Source organism: Glandiceps talaboti, chromosome 13, assembly GCF_964340395.1.
Source record: "Glandiceps talaboti chromosome 13, keGlaTala1.1, whole genome shotgun sequence".
Lineage (NCBI taxonomy): Eukaryota > Metazoa > Hemichordata > Enteropneusta > Spengelidae > Glandiceps > Glandiceps talaboti.
The window spans coordinates 6,064,225-6,084,674 of record NC_135561.1 but is presented as its reverse complement, the minus strand read 5'-3'; the positions used below and the strand labels follow the sequence as shown (position 1 = coordinate 6,084,674).

General features: G+C 36.1%; 2 protein-coding genes across 2 annotated transcripts; both read right to left on the bottom strand.

The window, feature by feature from the left end:
• Positions 1-2,282: 2,282 nt before the first annotated feature.
• Positions 2,283-6,661, bottom strand: LOC144444973 (monocarboxylate transporter 13-like). The gene is made up of 5 exons (XM_078134523.1): positions 6,603-6,661; positions 5,387-5,634; positions 4,496-4,645; positions 3,135-3,953; positions 2,283-2,626 (listed from the first exon to the last, which is right to left on the bottom strand). The coding sequence occupies exons 1-5, from the start codon at positions 6,659-6,661 to the stop codon at positions 2,283-2,285; spliced, it is 1,620 nt and encodes a 539-aa protein (XP_077990649.1).
• Positions 6,662-8,903: 2,242 nt separating this feature from the next.
• On the bottom strand, positions 8,904-15,228 carry LOC144444972 (monocarboxylate transporter 13-like). Its single transcript, XM_078134522.1, has 5 exons — positions 15,079-15,228; positions 12,624-12,862; positions 11,469-11,618; positions 9,938-10,819; positions 8,904-9,265 (listed from the first exon to the last, which is right to left on the bottom strand). Exons 1-5 carry the CDS (start codon positions 15,174-15,176, stop codon positions 8,904-8,906), a joined length of 1,731 nt encoding a protein of 576 aa, XP_077990648.1. The 5' UTR covers positions 15,177-15,228.
• Between the last annotated feature and the right edge of the window lie 5,222 nt (positions 15,229-20,450).

The window sequence follows — 20,450 nt, the reverse complement described above, 5'->3', positions numbered from 1 at the left end:
TTGTTTGTATATATATATATATATATATATATATATATATATATATATATATATATATATATATATATATATATATATTTATCTTCCAGCCTGACACCACTAACTTTGTCTCAAATGAATATTATGCAAGATAGTCACGTGTGTGGAGTTATTGCGAAAGGCATACAGGTTTACACCATGCTACAATATGCACTGTGCGCAATTTGAAAGTAAAATCAGTACTGCCGTTATACTGGGGTTGTTCTGTTAGACTCAGGAACGGTAATCACAAAACAAAGATGGGCGAGAACTATGCTAGTTGTGTTCTGTTCGCGTATAGCATCCGATAAAAATTGGCATGGCTTAAACGTGACTGAAATTTAACAGTTCTCCCTGTAATGTTGTTGGCTTCCGAACATACAGTTGGTTAATAGATACACAAGTAACGCCAAAATTGTAAAGCTCACCAATGCATGTAGAATTGGTTTATGGTTTTGTTTTTAATAAAATCACTCAAACAAAAGTGCTTAATTATACTTGATTAATGTCGTTCACACTTTGTATACTTCATTTTGGTCAATATACCAAGTCCAAAATCAATTAATTCCCTTTGAATTCCTTCATAACTATAAATAGCACGGACCTTATCAGATCAGTTGTGCTAAAAACTACTATCTATGAGGACGTATAACAGCTGAATGTCAACAAACGTATTCAGATTTTCCGATGGACAAGTACAATAACAACAACAGGAAGATTGTGTATCGTCAAACCAACCGTTCTGTTTCTGAAAATACAACTTTAAGTCACTGAACTCATTCATTCATTATATTAACAGAAATTATGGTATTCATGATGCAATCACCAGAGAAGTTTTTTCCATAAACTCTTACAAGAAATCCCCACAATGGCTGAATACAGAGTAAAGTACAATAAAGCTCCTCAAGATTAATCCTATATGCAATAACAAGACATACAAGAAAACACGCTGTGCTCTATGTATTTATTTCGCTAGCGCTTATCTAGTATGTCTGCACTCATCCAAGATACTTCAACGGGCTTCGGAAGGGAACCGAATTCTCTTCATGATTTTGCAAGGAGCTTCTCGTGCAAGCGATCACACATTGTCGTCGAATATACGACAAAGGAAGCCATAATTAAATTCCCACGATCAGCTAGATCCTATCTTCAATCTTTCGAAATAATTTTAAGTGACGCCCTCTACGACAGGATTAGAAAAACACGTATCTCAATGAAAATTATCTGAAATTGGGAATTTTAATAAAATAAATGGTTCAAATATTCCTTCTGACTTTAATTAAATGATTGTCATTTCTAAATCATTCAAATTGTTTGAAGTATGATTATGAAATGAAAGTATCACCAACTTGTACTTACACTTATTACTTTTCTTTCTACTTTATTTTTAGTTTTAACCGACCGACCTACCTATCATTATCATTGTTAAGGTGTTATGATGAGAAATATAAGAATGCCACAAGATTGCCTCATTAGATGTATAATAGTTTGCATAACAAAGCCAATACAAGATGTACAAATATTTTATGTTTTACATTATACAAAGTGACAGACCTGCCAGTGGGTTGATTCCGTTTGCGGTAGATGGAAGTTGGTGTGTCAGTACTAAAAAAACAACTGAGTAAATATAAAATATCACACCAACTTGCAATCCAAAACGAACCGGTGTAATAATTTAAAAATCAGAAACAAAGACTAAGAGGTGTTATTTGCGTTACTATATTAAATGCCTAATCTGGGACAGGATGATTTAGGAGAAATGGTCACACAAGAGGCTAGGTAGCCATGCCTAGATCAATTTTATAAACATTGAGAGAGATTGGTTATAAGAGGATCAATGTTTATCGATGGAAATACACCAGTTCCCATATTGCATCATTCAAGATGACAGGTTTGCCGTAAATCACCTATTGTGTAGATTTCTTAATTTCGAACTCGATGCTCTAGTGGTGTGACCTGACCCACTGTAAGAATACGTCTGTCACATCTTCATTGATATAACATAAAACAAACGAATATCTTATTCCGACTTCAAGTTCTTTTAATACATAAAAACTAAACTCGCCATTATTATATGTTTTGTTATATAAATGTTTTTCCAGGTATAAATACGCGTTCAGCACTACAGCATCTGTTTTAAAATAACGTCTGATTGATATTTTTGATACAAAACACAAATTTGTTCAAATATTGTAACAATTCAAGAGAAAAACATACTACTATATGAATACGTATTGTATAAGAGGTTTTTTTTTTTTTTGGTTTTATAGGCTTGGTGTTTCCTCGTCTGCGATGTGTATGTCGGTATCACGTGGTTCCTCTGTTTCTTGGTCAACAGTAGTCGTGATGTCATGACTAGATTTGTTGATGGACTGCTTGGAAGACTCGACACCATTTGGTTCTGTTTTCTCTAACGTCTTATCCTCATCCATATGTGGAGTAGCGCCATCCCCTTGTGCTTGGGCAGCAACCGCGTTATCGGCTACAGCAACCTTCTTACTGAGTAACTTGTATGCCTTGTAAACGATCAACAAGACAACAAGCATGAGGGCAGCACCCGCTAAGAAGAATGAACTATTGTAGTTGCTAAATTCTTCATTTATAACATCTGAAATAATAATTATTAAATATCATGTTATCATACATCTCGCAAGCCAGAGCATATATTTCTGCTGAAGTACTTTGGCTGGTACGTTCTGGACGGTGCCGTAAAGAGGCACGCAGTGGTTTACGACGTTAGTACTTTTTGGAGACGGTGCCGTAAAGAGGCACGTGTTTTACGACGTTAGTTGTCATAACGCTGGGCGGTTCAGGAAATTTCATTTGCCAGGTCGTTCCAAAGGGAAAATGCTGTCATTGGACAAAACTGATAAAAATCTGGTTAAGTAGGGAAAAGGTTATCTATGTTAATAATAATTATTTTTCTATAAACCAAGCCTTTGGTTTTCTTTTCGACATCAGGCTACTGACTCACTTTGTAGAGAGCTCTTGGTCAACTTTTATGTCGATTTTGTATTTGATTTTTATTGTTTTGTGTTTTTATCTCGTTGGTGACAACAATGAGATATTGTAAGTTATGGAACACGGTTGGTGTTTATGTTGTGATTAGTTCTTACCTCCAATGACCAGTCCAAGAAATGCCCCAAGACTGTAGAGCGGCAAACCAATACCAAGCGCTGTCGTCATCTTCCATTCGTTTCCGCCGTAGTGTCTGGTTATAACAAACCACAACGGAAAATAAATACCACTACCAAGTCCCACCATTGCGGCGAGGGCTGCGTGACCAGCATACGTCTCAGCAACCGAACTCAATAACGAAACAAGGGCGACTCCGAATAAAGAAAGGGTGTACATGAAAAGTTTAAACTGAAGGGAATTGTCTTTCAGTATGGAGACGAATCCGTGGAACAGAAGACCGACTAACATAAGTGAAGAGCAAATGACCATCACAGTTTCGGATTCATATTCAGTTGTGTTGTTGTACTGCGCGAATTTGCGGAAATGAAGCAGAAGGATGTTGAATCCCATTCCAATAAAGAAACTCGACACGATGAATTTCGTCAGCATAGGAATCTTGCAAAACAGAGCTGTGGTTTTGCCTGTACATCCGGGCTTCTCACATTCGCTCTCTTCCAACGTCTTACAGAACAAGTCTTGGATTCTGTTCTTGAAACGCGAGTTTATGTCACACGGTAATTCAATCGGTCGAAATAGTGCCGCTATAGGAAGAAGGTGGGCGTTTATACAGGTGAAAATAAAGAACGAGGAACGGAAGCCATATATATTAGCCGTCACTTCGAACAATGGCCGTAGGTATAAGATAGGTAGGGGTAAACCTAGGAAGGCAGCAGCATTGGCGAAAGTATAAAACTTCCCAGGAAAATAAACTGGAAGTGCTCCGAGGCATGGACACAAAATTAGTCCGTATCCAATACCTGTAGAGAGAAGATGAAGTACACATAAAATATTTCTATAAGCTTAACACCTTTACAAATTTTACAAAAAGTCTACAAATAAGTTTGCCTAGACGAAATATAAAGATTATGCGTCAACAAGGTCAATAAAATTCAGAAAGCAGTTGTAAACCCTCACTGAAGACCATGTTATATCTATATTTTTAGTTGAAAGTTTGCAAAACAGGCAAAGTATATGAAATGGCTATGTGTCTGTCTCCCCGTGTCCCTGTCTCTCTTTGTGTCTCTCTCTGTTTCTGTCTGTCTCCCCGTGTCCCTGTCTCTCTTTGTCTCTCTCTCTGTTTCTGTCTGTATGTCTGTCTGTCTCTCTCTCTGTCTGTCTGTCTGTCTGTCTGTCTGTCTGTCTGTCTGTCTGTCTGTCTGTCTGTCTGTCTGTCTCTCTCTCTCTCTCTCTCTCTCTCTCTCTCTCTCTCTCTCTCTCTCTCTCTCTCTCTCTCTCTCTCTCTCTCTCTCTCTCTCTCTCTCTCTCTCTCTCTCTCTCTCCTCCTCCTCTCTAAACGTACCTGTTAGGACACCATAGCTGAAACATAAATATCCAACAGAATTCGCAAAACCAGATATAAATATTCCAAACGTGGACAGGGCTGCACCACAGATAGCACTTATACGTAGACCGTGTCTATGTACGTAGAATAAAGCGTTTGCAACAAGCGCTGAAAGGATGAGAGAAACATATACTTATATAACATATAATATGACAGAAAATTAGCATCGAAAGAAACGTTAATCGTTCTTCAAAGAACATGATCAAATCCATCAAGATCAACTTTCTCCCAGTCTTTCTACCTACACATCGATATCTCTATAAAAATCATCACTATAGTTAATTATGTTATCTACTACCATGGCAACCTTGTGTTTGGATTGTAATTTTTAACTATCTACATTATAAGTACAATCAAAATGAATTTGATGCTTTGATTGCTGGCAAGTGTGATGATTACGATGACTGCGCCCTCAACCACAGCCTCCGAGTGGTTTAAGAAACAAAATGATTATTATTCTGATTGGTTGGGAGATGGGATCACCATGATCACTCCCGGAACAACAAAATCGAGCTCAGTGAATAGAGTCATGAATAGATTTATGCTATATGCGATTTCGGAAGAAATGAAAACAACAAGAATGTAAACTTATTGCTTGATTTTATTTGTTTTCACGTGACTTACAGTATACTTCTAGGATGTGCCATCACACAATACTTTATTTTCTGGGGACATTTTTTGTTTGTCAATAAAGCAATCGAGCCTCATTCCAGCCTCAGCTATAATCAAATTATGGCAAGTGGTGGTAACATGTGTTTCAGTAATTAGAAAGCAAATGGTGTTTTTAATCTTTAGCAAAACACGTCAGAAGTACAGGTGTAAACTTAGATTGTTATGTGACTTATTTACCAGTAACACCCGTCATCAGTATGTTTATATAGATTATCCATTTCGTATCCACTTCCTGTTTTCCCTCGTTGTATTCCTCAAAGAATGGCTTGAGTCCATCTATCAGAGTCCATAGACCAAAATTGGTTCCCAAACAGCACAAGACCACGAAGAAATCCAAACACATGATAACCCATCTGTACCATCCTGGTGACGGAAATGTTTTCTTCTCGTCAGAAGCGCCCTCTACCAGTTGTAATGATGACGTGCTAATGTGATAAAAGAAAACATGGTCGAAACTGATCAATTTAAACTACATTAAGCAAATTTGGGGTGAGGGTATAAAGTAAAGCTGACCGAATTATAGCATTATGAATTATAGTGAAATGACCAAGATGTAAACCAATTTGTGCCATTGACGTTTTGAAATTTCATAAAGAGGTTCGCATTGCGTCATATTTACAAATATATGCATGTCTTGGTCAGTTTTACGTATTTTAGGAAGACATGACCGTGACACAACGACACTATTACATATATATATATATGAAGAATGTCATCCCAAAACTTTGAAAATCAGAGAAATTTCATGATCTTGTAACTATGACAATGTGTTTTAAACAGGTAAAAAAATATATATATACTGCTGGCTGAAACGTATATGAAAAGACGATCCTATGAAAATGAACACAAGTTTACGTCATTTCTAAATCAAGCCAAGGCTAACATACCCCTGTTGTTCTGATACACTTCACCTGAAGTCGTTATAACTCAAAAAATGCAAGGTCGTAAAAGAGTGTCAATATTTGTTGTTTCCATTGGAGCGTTGTCTTGGGGAAATATAAACCGAGGTCAACAGTATTGAAACAATACATTCACACAAAGGAGTAATGACAGACTCAAGGAAAACCCATGGAAGGTAGCCAGAGGACACATCCAAGTATTTTGTAATATTAAACCTATGAACATGAATTGTGTGTGTGTGTGTGTGTGTGTGTGTGTGTGTGTGTGTGTGTGTGTGTGTGTGTGTGTGTGTGTGTGTTGAGTTGCCGTGACACTTTTGCTGTGTAGAGGGTTTTTTTTTTGGTTGGTTGTTTTTTGTTTTGTTTTGTGTGTTTTTTTTGGGGGGGGGTTTACTGTGAACGAGTTTCATGTGTAATGTGTACTGATTACACCACGATTTCAACCACTCTATATTAACGTAAAATGTATGTTACCAAATAGTTAAATTACTCACCGTGTTGCAGTCCCACTACTTCCAGTCTCACACCTGAGCCTTGTGTCCGATGTATTCATAACTATTAAATGTCGTGAATGAGTTCCAAGTCTATCTGTTACTTTTGGTGCACTAAACGCCCTGGAAAACAAACGCCTTTCGCCCTAACTGTCCGAAAAGGCGATGTCGTAATCGGTGTCGAGGATGCGATGTCTTGAGTCTCAGTGCCTTGAAAGGGTCAGTATATTCCTGTGTGCGGTTGTGTTTATTCATGGTTTGTCACTAGGTTGTCGAATCGATGTATCAACTGTCACGTGATACCTCCTTCAGCCTCTTGCTTGCACCATAATAGTAAATTATACTGTAAATTAAGTTATACTACGTCCTATAAAACTAAGGTAAATGTTTCTTTCGTGTAAATGTTTCCACTTGTTTGATGTTGCTAATACCTTTCCTCATACTTTTTATCTCAGACGACAGTAGAAAGTGGGTTGAGTTTGAATAGAATGACAAAGGTCGTCGTTTTCCTTCCGATGTTCCATCTTCTCAAGGAAACAACAGTGTTGTGAAATGAGTGGAATCTCAAATCAGTAAATATTCTGTCGATAATTATACGTGTTTACCTGTAGTTTGCTCAGTTTAAACTATACGTCTTCCCAAAAGTCTTTGCCAGCATAGTATTGTAGGAATGCACGTTTCCTTTCAGCATTGGTAATCCCCACGCCACAATTAAGTTTTCGAGTTCTTCAACCCATTCTCGCCAACGCGTTCCGACCATATGCAAAATAGTCACAATTTCACTATTTTGCATAACTCAAAACATATACTAATTCTTGACACTGCGAAATATTCATTATTGTTGATACTGATTTGTGATTACTCTATTGTTGATGTTTGCCAGTATTTTCATTAATTTATATATGTTTTTGTTTGTTTGTTTGTTTGTTTGTTTGTTTGTTTGTTTTCGAAAACAAAAGTAACTGAGTCGAGCCTGAGTTCCCTCTGCTTGAAGATGACGTCATTTTCGGCATTTTCTGGACAGACACTGCGCCCTCTTTCATTGGTAATAACGCAAATCCCAACTGAAACTAGACTGAATAGATAAAACTATGGCAGGTCGAAAAAAGACAAAAGAAGGAGACGAGAGGGTTGTTGAAGAATCCTGTGAGCCAGAATTTTAGTGGTATGAAGGAGGGAATAATGACAGATGCGTGTGACAAACTATATGTGTTTATCTTCCATGAATTTATTTCAACTGATTACACAATTTCTGTCACTGTTAATGCTGACGATGGTGTACTGAATAAATAAGAATATTCTAGTTTAAATAATCCTGTAAAATATTGTTTTTAAAATAACCCTTGTTGTGTGTGACCTTGTAAGTGCCTATAATGTACTTGTAGTTGTCTTACTATCTGAACGACCCTCCAGTTGTCTGTAAGGTACGCTGTGACGGGGCGCCCTCACCCATCGGTCTCAGAGAGCGCAGGAGGGTGACGGGACGACACGATGTATCTTACAGTCTAACCCGACAGCAGTTTACAATGTAAGATCACGGCGTCTTTGGGTTAACCACAAACATTATGCTGACGTAAGCTACCTGATGCTCTCTTCTAAGATATATCTAGGTGGGATTTTTTTTTGCCTTTTTTGTTACATATATGCAACTGTTGGTGTACACTTCTTGTCGTGCATGGAATCGCATGGAGTTAGGTAAAATGATACATCTGTACGTCCTAAATGTTTACAATAACTATAATGAAAAAAACCAAACGTTCTCGCTATCATAAAAAGTAAAGTAATTGCAGCTTTGTACAAAAAGAATAGAAGAACTGTCGTTCTACACTACATGTGTAAGTATATTTATACATGTATATGTGTGCATGTGTGTGTGTGTGTGTGTGTGTGTGTGTGTGTGTGTGTGTGTGTGTGTGAGTGAGTGTCTGTGTCTGTCTGGCTGTATATATTTATGTATGTATGTATGTATGTATGTATGTATGTATGTATGTATGTGTGTGTGTATGTATGTATGCATGTAAGGATGTTTCTGTCTGTCTGTCTGTCTGTCTGTTTGTTTGTTTGTTTGTTTGTTTGTTTGTTTGTTTGTTTGTCTGTTTGTTTGTTGATCTGTCTGTGATCCGAAATATATAGATTGTAGGCACTGTATAACTTATAATTCAGTCTTGTCATCCCATTTGAAATTAAATGTATAAAATGTTGCTATACAACAGCCATATTCTTGATTATCATACGCCTTCCTGACAGACAATACTGGTTGATAGTATTTAAAATGGGGAATTCATCTTCTTCTGCGTATCGCAATTATACCGTTGCAAACAACGGACGGGCAGGCTCGGACTGAGCTCGTTCAAAATGTGGTCGACCATCCGTGATCTGACGTTGGGTGTTGCCTTCAACAGCACAGTCACAATCACCAGTTTGTGCGCTGACATTAACGTTCATAACATTTTGTTGGTAAACATTGACGATCCGAGTAGGTTGGTCACCTCCAAGTATGTTTTCCCTACTTTGAGTCGTTGTGTGATCACGCCGCTGTTGTCTTTGGGCAACACAAATGAATTGCGTCATTCCTCGTACAAGTAGGATGGCACAGGCAAAGATGAGAGACACACCGGCAAGAAAGTATGAACTGTTGTAGTTGTCAAAATCTTCATTGATTTTATCTGAAAGGAAAGAAAAGAACACACAGTTTTGACAATGTGGTGGTTATCATTGTTAGCATTTACTGTCCTTTTACTGGACTTCAACTTGTTGAACGAGATAGAACGATAGCAAGATCGTGTCCCCACAGACTTAGTCTCGGTCACATCACAGACAAGTTGTCTGTAGTCACACAGACCCTACTGCGGACTCTCCGACTTTCGCCTCCCCAAAACGGAGAACCCCTCAGTAGAGACAGAGTACCCCAACCCCACCCGGAGTAACAAATACTATATCAGACACAGGCGAGTGTAACATTCCCAAATCACAGATCTTGAGTCTCAAGCCATATCAAATGACGAACATAATGCAATTGTAAGGGTGCACTTGTTTCCTTTACCATTCCTTTGATTTTGTTTATTGAGGGCGCACTGCAGCAACTAAAACTAAGCCTTATCAATGCCAATGTAATTGGCCACTACTTTGATTCCTGTTCAAACTATTTGAGACAATGACAATGAGAAATCGAATTTTCAAAGAATTCCAACTAGGACTAGAAGTAAAGTTTTATTCAAACACATACATGGCCAATTTTACCTAAAATAAGAACTGATTTTGCAGGAAATTAATTTGTATGAAAACGTTTATGTTCACAATCAAGTAAAATATCTAAATTCATTTTTTTTGTCACTTACCTCCAACTGACAGACCAACAAGAGCACCAAGTCCATATACCGGTAAACTTAGTCCTAAAGCAGCGGTAACTCTCCATTTACTGTTGATAGAGTTGGCCTTTTCATACTTAATACCCCGGATGAATACTCTTAGAATGGATACCGTTAACGGCAGGTATATACCGGCACCAATACCAATCATAGCAGTTATGGCTAAATGTCCTTCAAACGTATCCGGTTGGAAACTGAATATGGCAACCAAACCAACGACTGCTAGCGAAAGGCTGAACATTGCAAGCTTGATCTTATCAGTAAGGTTTGCTCTTGCTTTCTCTGAGGTGTCAGTGTTTTCCCAGATTTCCAGTGGAAGGGAAGCTAGTGCTTGCATCACCAAACCAACAACCAATGCGATGCCAAACACAATGAGGAGTAAATCTGATTGGCTTTCGGTATTTCCTCCTTTGTACGCATGTTGTCTAAGATGAATAACAAGAATATGATGACCAAGTCCGATGAAAAACATTGCAATTACCATGACAACAAACAGAGGTTTACGAAGTAGTTCAACATCCAGGAGATCACGTAATGTTGTGGCTTTTGGGGTGTCAGATTGTTGAGTGTCAGAACTTCGTTGTGATTGGTTGTTACCATTGGCTCGTTTGATTGGTCGAAGCAACAAACTGACGAGCAGAAGTTGTGCGTTCAAACATGCAAGGATCGCAAAAACATATCTGCGCCCGTACTTGTCAGAGATAGTTCCATACAACGATGGCATGAAAAAAATACTGATACTTGTTCCAAGAAAGGCTAAGGCGTTGGCCAAGTCGCAATTTTTACGATCACTTTGGAAATACCTTGGGATGAGTCCGAGGCATGGAGTTAGCAGCAGTCCATAGCCAACACCTATAAATACAAAGACCAACACTGTTTCTAGAAATTATTCGTTATAATTGAACTACAACTGCTGATATCATAATTTCACACCCTCTTTCATGGTTTTGTTTGTACTTTCAAAAGACTATTTCGCAAATAAGTGTATCTTTTTTCTACGCTTTCAAATAGGTAAAAATCATGACAGCCACAATGTTACTAACTTATACATCTCATATACCCATAAAATTACGATAGAGGGGATAAGAAGCAGGAAGTCGTTTCATTTAAAATTAACATTTTTCTTATATTATCATGGTATACAAGGGTACAAATCATGATAGATATGGTTAACATGAGATCATATATTGTCTAACTACCATTTCTATAATGATAATATAAACTTAAATAAATAAAAATTATCAAATTCGGAAATTCAAATACATTCGCCATTTGTGCATTGCCCGAATACCATAATCATGATAATGTATGTAAGGTTAAACTAAGCATCTCCCTCCTTACATATAGATAAGGGAAATCTTCAACCAAACCCAAACTTCCGACTGGTTCGAAATAGGGGAATAGGGGATACGTTACCGCACATCTCAAAACATTTCTTTATACCTCGCACATCAAAATGATAATTTTACAATTTTTGATATGTGGAAATAAATGCTCTTACCGGTGAGGACGCCATAGGTTACACACAGAGTCGTTGTACTCATTACAAACGTTGAAGCAAACAGTCCTGCTGTTGATAAGATGGCACCACAGAATGCTGTAACACGTGGTCCAATTCGTTGTGTATTGGCCAATGGCCCGGCAAATAATGCTAAGGATCAATTGAAAAGGTCTGTATCAGTACGTACATGGAATGGCTGTCAACAAAACACTGAGTGAGCCCCACATTTTTTAATGTGTGTGTGTGTGTGTGTGTGTGTGTGTGTGTGTGTGTGTATGTGTGTATGTGTGTGTGTGTGTGTGTGTAAAGTTAACATGATATGTTCCATGTCACAGATTACCATTTTTTTCATAAATATCTGAAAGTTACACATTTAATGTTAAATATTTATCTTCACCAAAATTCTCTAATATTTAGTGTCTATCTGATAGTTTCTAAACTTAGTAAGCACATTATCTCTAGATCTGTAGAAATCATTTTATTGTACAAAATGTGTTTGCACATGCGCTGTTGTTTCCTTTTATGGTTTAAACACTCTTTTGGCATCCAATTTATTACACCATCTTCACCATATTCTTAATTGTGTCAATCATCAAAAATAGTTAACTTGTTATAGCGACGGCACATGAAATGAAATGAAATGAAATGAAATGAAATGAAATGAAAAAATCGAATTAACACATTTTATTGTCTTGCGTGTTAGTAAGATTGTTGTTGAGCCAGACGATAAAATGTCGCAGTGTTAGTAAGATTTTTATTGAACCAGACGATAAAATGTAGCACTGTTGGTAAGATTTTTATTGAACCAGACGATACAATGTAGCAATGTTAGTAAGATTTTTATTGAATCAGACGATAAAATGTAGCAATGTTGGTAAGATTTTTATTGAATCAGACGATAAAATGTAGCAATGTTGTTGGTAAGATTTTTATTGAACCAGACGATAAAATGTAGCACTGTTGGTAAGATTTTTATTGAATCAGACGATAAAATGTAGCAATGTTGTTGGTAAGATTTTTATTGAACCAGACGATAAAATGTAGCACTGTTGGTAAGATTGTTACTGAGCCAGATGACATGTAGCCATATTCGTAAGATTCTTGTCGAGTTAGACGACATTTTTTTCATGTGTTGTGATTTTAATTTTAGCTCACCTGTAAAGAATGTAAGAAAGATACTAATATAAACCACCCATTTAATATCAATCTCTTTCTTGTTGTAGTTGTACTCTGAAAGTAGCTTTCCTAAGTCTTCAACGAAAGGTCCAATGGAATAATTCAAACCAATGCACAACATGGTTACGACGAAAGTACATGCGACGATGACCCATCTGTACTGACTTAGGGGGTCTTCTGTGTATGACGATGCTGCTATATTATTGTCATCTGTGGGACTGTAGGTAATTAAAAATGGTACACCAATTATTTTATTGTAGTAGCACATGATATATATTTTATCATAAAAGTACCACCGATAAAATGTAGCAATGTTAGTAAGATTTTTGTCGAGCCAGACGATAAAATGTAGCAGTGTTGGTAAGATTTTTATTGAGTCATACGTCATTTTTGTTTCAGGTCTCGTGATTTTCATTGTATTCGCCAATATATTTCTTCAATCAATCGAAGGGTAAGTTACGAGTAATAAAGGGACCTTGTTACCACGAGTCGAAGACGATAAGGGACAAAACCCGTAAGTCCACATATTTTCCGGCTGAATAAAGAAAAACATCTGAGAATGGTATAATTGTTCGGTTGCAATCTTAATTTAAGGAAAACAATGGGGAAACATTTACGATTTCAATATTTACTCCAATTTACTAGATGTTTGTTGTAGAAGTAACGGCCAGATATGAATCCTGTATTTGTGGTTCGAGTGGTTTTCAACATATCACCATGACATGATATGTCAACCTGTAACTTTTATTGTGCACTTCAAAAAGCAGTTCACTGTTCACTGTAAATTCACAGAACATAAATCATGTATAGTAGAAAATTGTTGGGCGGTAATACTAATAGTGCACCCCAGTAGAAATTTTGACAAATTACTGTCACTGGTATGCAGGTGCCATTTTACTGCAACAAATCAGTGTTTATTTGTCGACGGCGTTCCCAACATATTTACTCTCCTTCCATCTTGATTAATGTACATGTACAATGGTGATTTTTTTATACCTCCTTTAACATTACTATAATTATTTCTCCTTGTGTTCCGTGTTTGAACGAAAGGTCACAGAGAGGTCAAACACCATAAACGATTTTGAATCATATATCACGGCAGGGCTTACGACTGTACATGTAAAGTAGACTGTTGATTGGTACCAAGTACGAACAGAGTATTGTCACTACTACATTTAGTGCTGTATCAATAAAATAACGTCCTTTCTGATTTTAGGAGTCAATTTTAGTAGTTTTCGAATCAACTGTAACTGGCAACTGAAATATTGACTTGCCGTTCGCTCTGTTCCGGTTACCGGCGACGTCTTGTATTGGGTCATATACTTTACATGGGTAACAAGCTATTGCATCATTCTCGCAAACCAAAGCTGTTATGTCTTCGGCTACACTTCGAAATAAAAATGTTCTTACAGCAAATTTCGACGGTGCCGTAAAAGAGGCCGTGGTTTGCGACGTTGTATTACACCAACAAAATGACTCTTCACTGGATTCAGATCGCGACTGGCATTCTCTTCTTCTCGTTCTACAGGAGAAATGAAGTTGCCTTGGTGTTTCACAGATAACTTGTAACTTGTCTAGCATTACTGTGCGCTACATCCCCACTGTGTAAGACACCTCTGTAATTGTTTATTTTGCATTTGAAGTTGCCTCTGTGTGCAAAACAACATTGTGTACCTTGAGTAAACACATAGACCCTCCACCCACCGGGGCATCTTCATTTCTCCTGCAAATATTTAATTCTCCACACGTTCAACTAAATAAAAGTTCATCTAGAGGTCAATCGCCATTTGTTGTGTAGCATGTCACGGCTTTATGAACAAGTAACAAACATGTATGTCTTATTAACTACAAGATACTTTATCCTGCTCATACTTTTTTTTTACCGCGTATACAATTTAAACATCGAATGAACTACTGAATTGAAATGCTAACTGTCCTGAGAACGAGTACATAATAATTATATCCTTGAGGATTTTCACTGTCGATCGAACTCCTGGACTTAGAAACCACGCGCCTCTCTATACTTCCTACATACGACGTATACTAGCTGACATTTTCTACTGTTCAAAACAGTATTACTAGTGGTAAGAACAGACAGTGCATAATTTGAACGATAAGTGGTCACATATTTTTGTATCCATAGTGACTTCAGGAACATTTTATGGTTGAAAGTTGTAAATCATAACAAACCGCAGACATTGGAAACGTTGAAAGTCCTGAAAACATATAAACGAACAAAGCTCCCCACTACACGTGAAAACAGGTGTACCATCAGTTGAAGTGTTCGCATTCGCAACATATTGTTGAGCCTCTGTATTAGGTTATTTAACCACTGATAGTCGTGTTAACGATAAGCAACAAAATATCGTGACCTTGAAATAGGTCATGAAGTGTGTCAATACAGGAAATGTTTTGGACCACCAGAACATCTCACCTGCGCTCATTCAGTTCTACCTCTTCAAATGGATGTTCGTCGGTGTATCTATCTTTCGGCTGCTGTACAACGGCAAGCTCGGTACCATTAGTAGCCATCGTGTTTCTGTCCTGCTGCTACCAGTTTTGAAAGTGTTTACATCCACTCCGGTACACGTCTCGGCCGGGTTCGTTGTGCGCTATCTCGGAGAGGCTTTCGTCGACGACAACTACTGAAGTTACACTCGTTGAATTTTCAGTCGAAGTGTTGGGAATTTCTAGGGCGTGACGTAGTGATGAAAAGAAAACGCGCAAGCGTGTATACAAACACTATAAATAAGGCGGCTATAAATAAGTAGTAGTCATTGCGTTAGCATTGTTTTACGGTTGTTTGCATTGACTCCATGACCTTCGATGTAATATAACTCGAAGGACATCACAGCTGATAATGTGTACTTGTTTTGACGCCACGCATACACTTATATGCTGTTATTTCAATTGACGCACTCCAGAATGTCCACATACTGTTCTTAGCTATGTGAATAGTCATATTCTACGCCATTATAACATTATATCAGGAAAATATTACAGTTACATCTCTGAAGGGGTTTATTTTTAATTTTGTGTAGGCGACTTACACCTACAATAGCTGCAACTAGAGTATTATTTTTTTATCAGACCATAGACTGCAGAAAGACGTCTATCATCAGACAACCAACAATATATTCACCGAAAATTGTTTTAAGATACCAGTAATTAGATATTGTACATTATGTTAATTAGAGGTCGATTTTATTCAGAAGTAGTATAGTACAGTAATAGATTGATTGAAATCATGATCGCATAGGAGGCGCTAATTTTGGGGTGCGGACTCAAAAACCAATTTGATTGGATTTATGTACCATATTATGTGTACAGCTACACATATACATTTACTGCAGGTGACTTAATACTGATCACAGTGTGCGATATGACAAGTTAATCAGTATATCTTACAAAACAATTCCAAAAAAATGTACGTTCCAATTTTTAACATCCTTAGTATGTTCAATCATAAGTTACTTTGCCAGAGAAAAAATAAACAAAAGAATTTAATAACAAAAAGATTAATTCCCTCCAAAGTGCTTTAAATGTTTGTCGTTGGTCTGTGTTCCGTCATACAACTAGCTATTAAATGATTGATAGATAGAGTGCTCAGTTTAATAGCTGACAGTTTTAGTCAAAAACTACACATATCCAAGAGTCTTGGATAATATATTGCTATGCTTGTGAGCATACAAAACATCGAGAAGAAATTTTTTTCAATCTTCAGGGTGGTTGTTGTTGTTGTTGTTGTTGTTGTTGTTGTTGTTGTTGTTGTTGTTGTTGTTGTTGTTTTGTACAAACAAATATTGTCATTATTTCAACAAAAACTATATTGTTAATGTCATAAGCATATACAAAGCAATCACAAAATATAATTATTTATATTTTGTTTTTTTACCGCACAAAAACAAATACAAAATATACTTTATGAATTCATATGTTACAATGTGTCTACGTCATAATGAGTGAAATCCTCGTATAAATCCAATTATATAGCCAGTAATGTATTGCGCAAACACTTATTAGTTCTATATCCGTCGCTAGATGGCGCTGTCACGATGTCAAGTAACTGTACTAAAATTGAATGTATATTTATCAAAAAGCTCTAATAATCGATCTCTCATCATCTGATGACATAAACTTTTCTCGTCGTACAGAAGAGTCATCGCCGCCGTCAAAAATTAAATGATGCGTTTCGATTTTGGATAGATACTTTTCAATTACCGATACTGGCAGAAATTCAAGTTGCATTTTAGACCCGATTTCCACTTGAGTAATACTACTCATATAACCCCACGGCTTATCATAAACAACTATTTTGCGATCTTCTTTGCTTCTTTATTTTATGATTTTTCGAGATATTGCGTTCCGACTATTCGTCATGACTAATTCATAAGGTAATTAAACAGATAACTGAGCGGAAATCAGATTGTTGTTGTTTTCCTTTATGCGCTTGACTATAATTAGAAAATTATGATAACGTCAGGCACGTATATGTACTTTGGACTGCTGCAATTGGTTGACTGTAATTAGCATATCATGGTGACGTCAGGTAGGTACTTTGGACTGATGCAATTGGTTGATAAACATTTGCATATAATGATGACTTCAGAGATACTTTGGCACGATGCATACGTCACAACAATTTAATAACAAGTGTGAACAGTACAAGAATTGACATACTTGTATTGATTTACTGGACCAAGTAATACGTATTGACAATCTCTGAGTTCTGCTGGGTAAACGTAGAAACGACAGGAGTGTAGCAGACTAACAGTAAGGTGATAGTTGCCACTATTTTCTTGATATTTCGACATCTACAGACATCATTTATACCGCGACAAAGTCCACATTGTCATCAGTGTACGTTCACAATGTGATGTGTATATGTATTTCATCCCAGACCACTAAGTGGTCTGAAATATAATTCGTCTGATTTCCACTCAACAAAATACTGTTTTTATATTAAGTTCAGATCTTGTGCATCGGCATAACACTAAGTTTACTCATTCGAATTGTTAGAAATTTGACATTTCTTACTGTACAAACCAATGACCCAATTATTTGTCTTTTTACAGTAATGATTGAACTCTGGACACAGAGTACGATAAGACAACAACGTCACACATACGACAAATATTATTCGATACCATGGATGCATGGTATCATATATATCCTACCATGGGACTCTTAAAAACCAAATATTCCATACTTTTATAAACACACACACACACACACACACACACACACACACACACACACACACACACATATATATATATTACACATTTGCACATTTGATTTATCAACGTTGAATATTCGACCAATGTATTAAATCATACATATACATTAGGAACACTAATTTACAAATTGTGACATTTTATTTTAATATAGTTATTATTATTATTATTATTATTATTATTCTTTATTTCAGACCAGTGGCCCATACAATGGGAGCAAAGAAATCGACATTGCGGGTTTGTAAGGAAATCGATGAGGAATTACTCAATTGTCCTGTCTGCCTTGAACGATATCAACAACCCAAACTTTTGCCAAAATGCGGACATATTATCTGTAAAGTTTGTTTATCAGGCATTCTTGCTTTAGCTACTGAGGGCGCCCTCATTTGTCCGATATGTCGAGTAGATCAGTCATCATTCTTAAATACTGACGACGGCGTCAACTCTTTGCCGGACAGTCATCTCGCCAAGGCCTTAGCAGATTTCGTTGACACAAGACCCGCTTCATCATCGTCCAATCGAGCAACCGATAGAGGGCAGTCTAAAGAGAATATGAGCGTGAGCAAGCCTACCCGACCAGTAAGATATGCCTGTCAAAAGTGTAAATGTGCCTTTGGAAGTTTGGAGCAGTGTTTGTCACACTCGAAATCATGTCAGCAAAGTAATTCTAAAAGTTCAGAGTTGAAAAAGTCAACACGTGTAAATGAAGAACCGTTACGTCACCAAAGTGGACAAGAAAAACGGTATTATTGTGAATTTTGCGATCTGTCATTTCCTAATAATGAAATGTTAAGGAAACACAAAGTGGACTCGTACCATGCAGCACTGTGTATTATCCAGTGATGATTTCTATCATTTACATCACCTTTATGATAATTTGCATTTGAAGCTAGAGACATACTAGATACACTTTACGGGTTGAAGGTCGAGATGCCTTATCTCTCAGGCTAATATTCAAATATTTCAGTAGGAGATCCAAAGTTATTTTGCTAGATACATTTAGAATTTATTATTATTATTTTTTTTCATTTTCACGTGAAATGTAATCGCGAAAGTACGTCCATTGAAACGTTTTATATATTACACATGTTAAATCTGCAATGTCCCTATGTTTATTGTGATAGTGGTGTAAGAATTAACTTTAGTTTTTATTGTGATAGTGGTGTAAGAATTAACTTTAGTTTTTATTGTGACAGTGATGTAAGAATTAACTTTAGTTTTTATTGTGACAGTGGTGTAAGAATTAACTTTAGTTTTTATTGTGACAGTGGTGTAAGAATTAACTTTAGTTTTTATTGTGACAGTGGTGTAAGAATTAACTTTAGTTTTTATTGTGACAGTGGTGTAAGAATTAACTTTAGTTTTTATTGTGACAGTGGTGTAAGAATTAACTTTAGTTTTTATTGTGATAGTGGTGTAAGAATTAACTTTAGTTTTTATTGTGACAGTGGTGTAAGAATTAACTTTAGTTTTTATTGTGACAGTGGTGTAAGAATTAACTTTAGTTTTTATTGTGACAGTGGTGTAAGAATTAACTTTAGTTTTTATTGTGATAGTGGTGTAAGAATTAACTTTAGTTTTTATTGTGACAGTGATGTAAGAATTAACTTTAGTTTTTATTGTGACAGTGATGTAAGAATTAACTTTAGTTTTTATTGTGACAGTGATGTAAGAATTAACTTTAGTTTTTATTGTGACAGTGCAGTGGTGTAAGAATTAACTTTAGTTTTTATTATGACAGTGATGTAAAAATTAACTTTAGTTTTTATTGTGACAGTGATGTAAGAATTAACTTTAGTTTTTATTGTGACAGTGATGTAAGGATTAACTTTAGTTTTTATTGTGACAGTGATGTAAGAATTAACTTTAGTTTTTATTGTGACAGTGATGTAAGAATTAACTTTAGTTTTTATTGCGCATTGTGGGGTTAAAAATTGGGTTAAGGGGCCACTGATATAATCTATGAACTATTGAAGAGAGTGTCGTTATAATCTAGATAATGACTTAGATACCATGTACATTTGCACAGATGAGCATAGACTTTTAAATTTAACTAAAATATTTAACTGTCACCAATAGCATACTGGTAAAATGTTTGTAAATTAGGATAACCTTACCACCAAATGACTGACAAAATCGAAGAGTGCATTATGTCACAAACACATACAAATATTGGTCTGCATCACTTCGTTCAAACAGAACTCTTCTTTTCTGAAATTGTGTCCAGGGCTCGTGCTGTACAATTTTTTTTTAATTGAAAAAATAACTATTAAAACAGAAAAATCACAAGAAAAATACAAAAAAAATATATGCTTGTAGTATTTGTAATGACAGTTGAATATATATATATATATATATATATATATATATATATATATATATATATATATATATATATATATGTGTATGTATATATATATATATATATATATATATATATATATATATATATATATATATATATATATATATATATCACATTTGACACAAACGGGATAATAATGCCATAATCTTGAAAAATAATGTTAGAATATCATGGAGGTTTGCTTATTAAAAAACATTTTCTGTT

Coding starts and splice junctions, on each gene's coding strand:
- LOC144444973 (XM_078134523.1), bottom strand. CDS start 6,661: ATGAATACATCGGACACAAGGCTCAGGTGTGAGACTGGAAGTAGTGGG. Junction 5,635..6,602: donor AGTAGTGGGACTGCAACACG/GTGAGTAATTTA, acceptor TTATCACATTAG/CACGTCATCATTACAACTGG. Junction 2,627..3,134: donor TCTTGGACTGGTCATTGGAG/GTAAGAACTAAT, acceptor TTATTATTTCAG/ATGTTATAAATGAAGAATTT.
- LOC144444972 (XM_078134522.1), bottom strand. CDS start 15,176: ATGGCTACTAATGGTACCGAGCTTGCCGTTGTACAGCAGCCGAAAGAT. Junction 11,619..12,623: donor CTTTCTTACATTCTTTACAG/GTGAGCTAAAAT, acceptor ATTGATCCTTAG/CATTATTTGCCGGGCCATTG. Junction 10,820..11,468: donor AACCTATGGCGTCCTCACCG/GTAAGAGCATTT, acceptor TTGTATTTATAG/GTGTTGGCTATGGACTGCTG.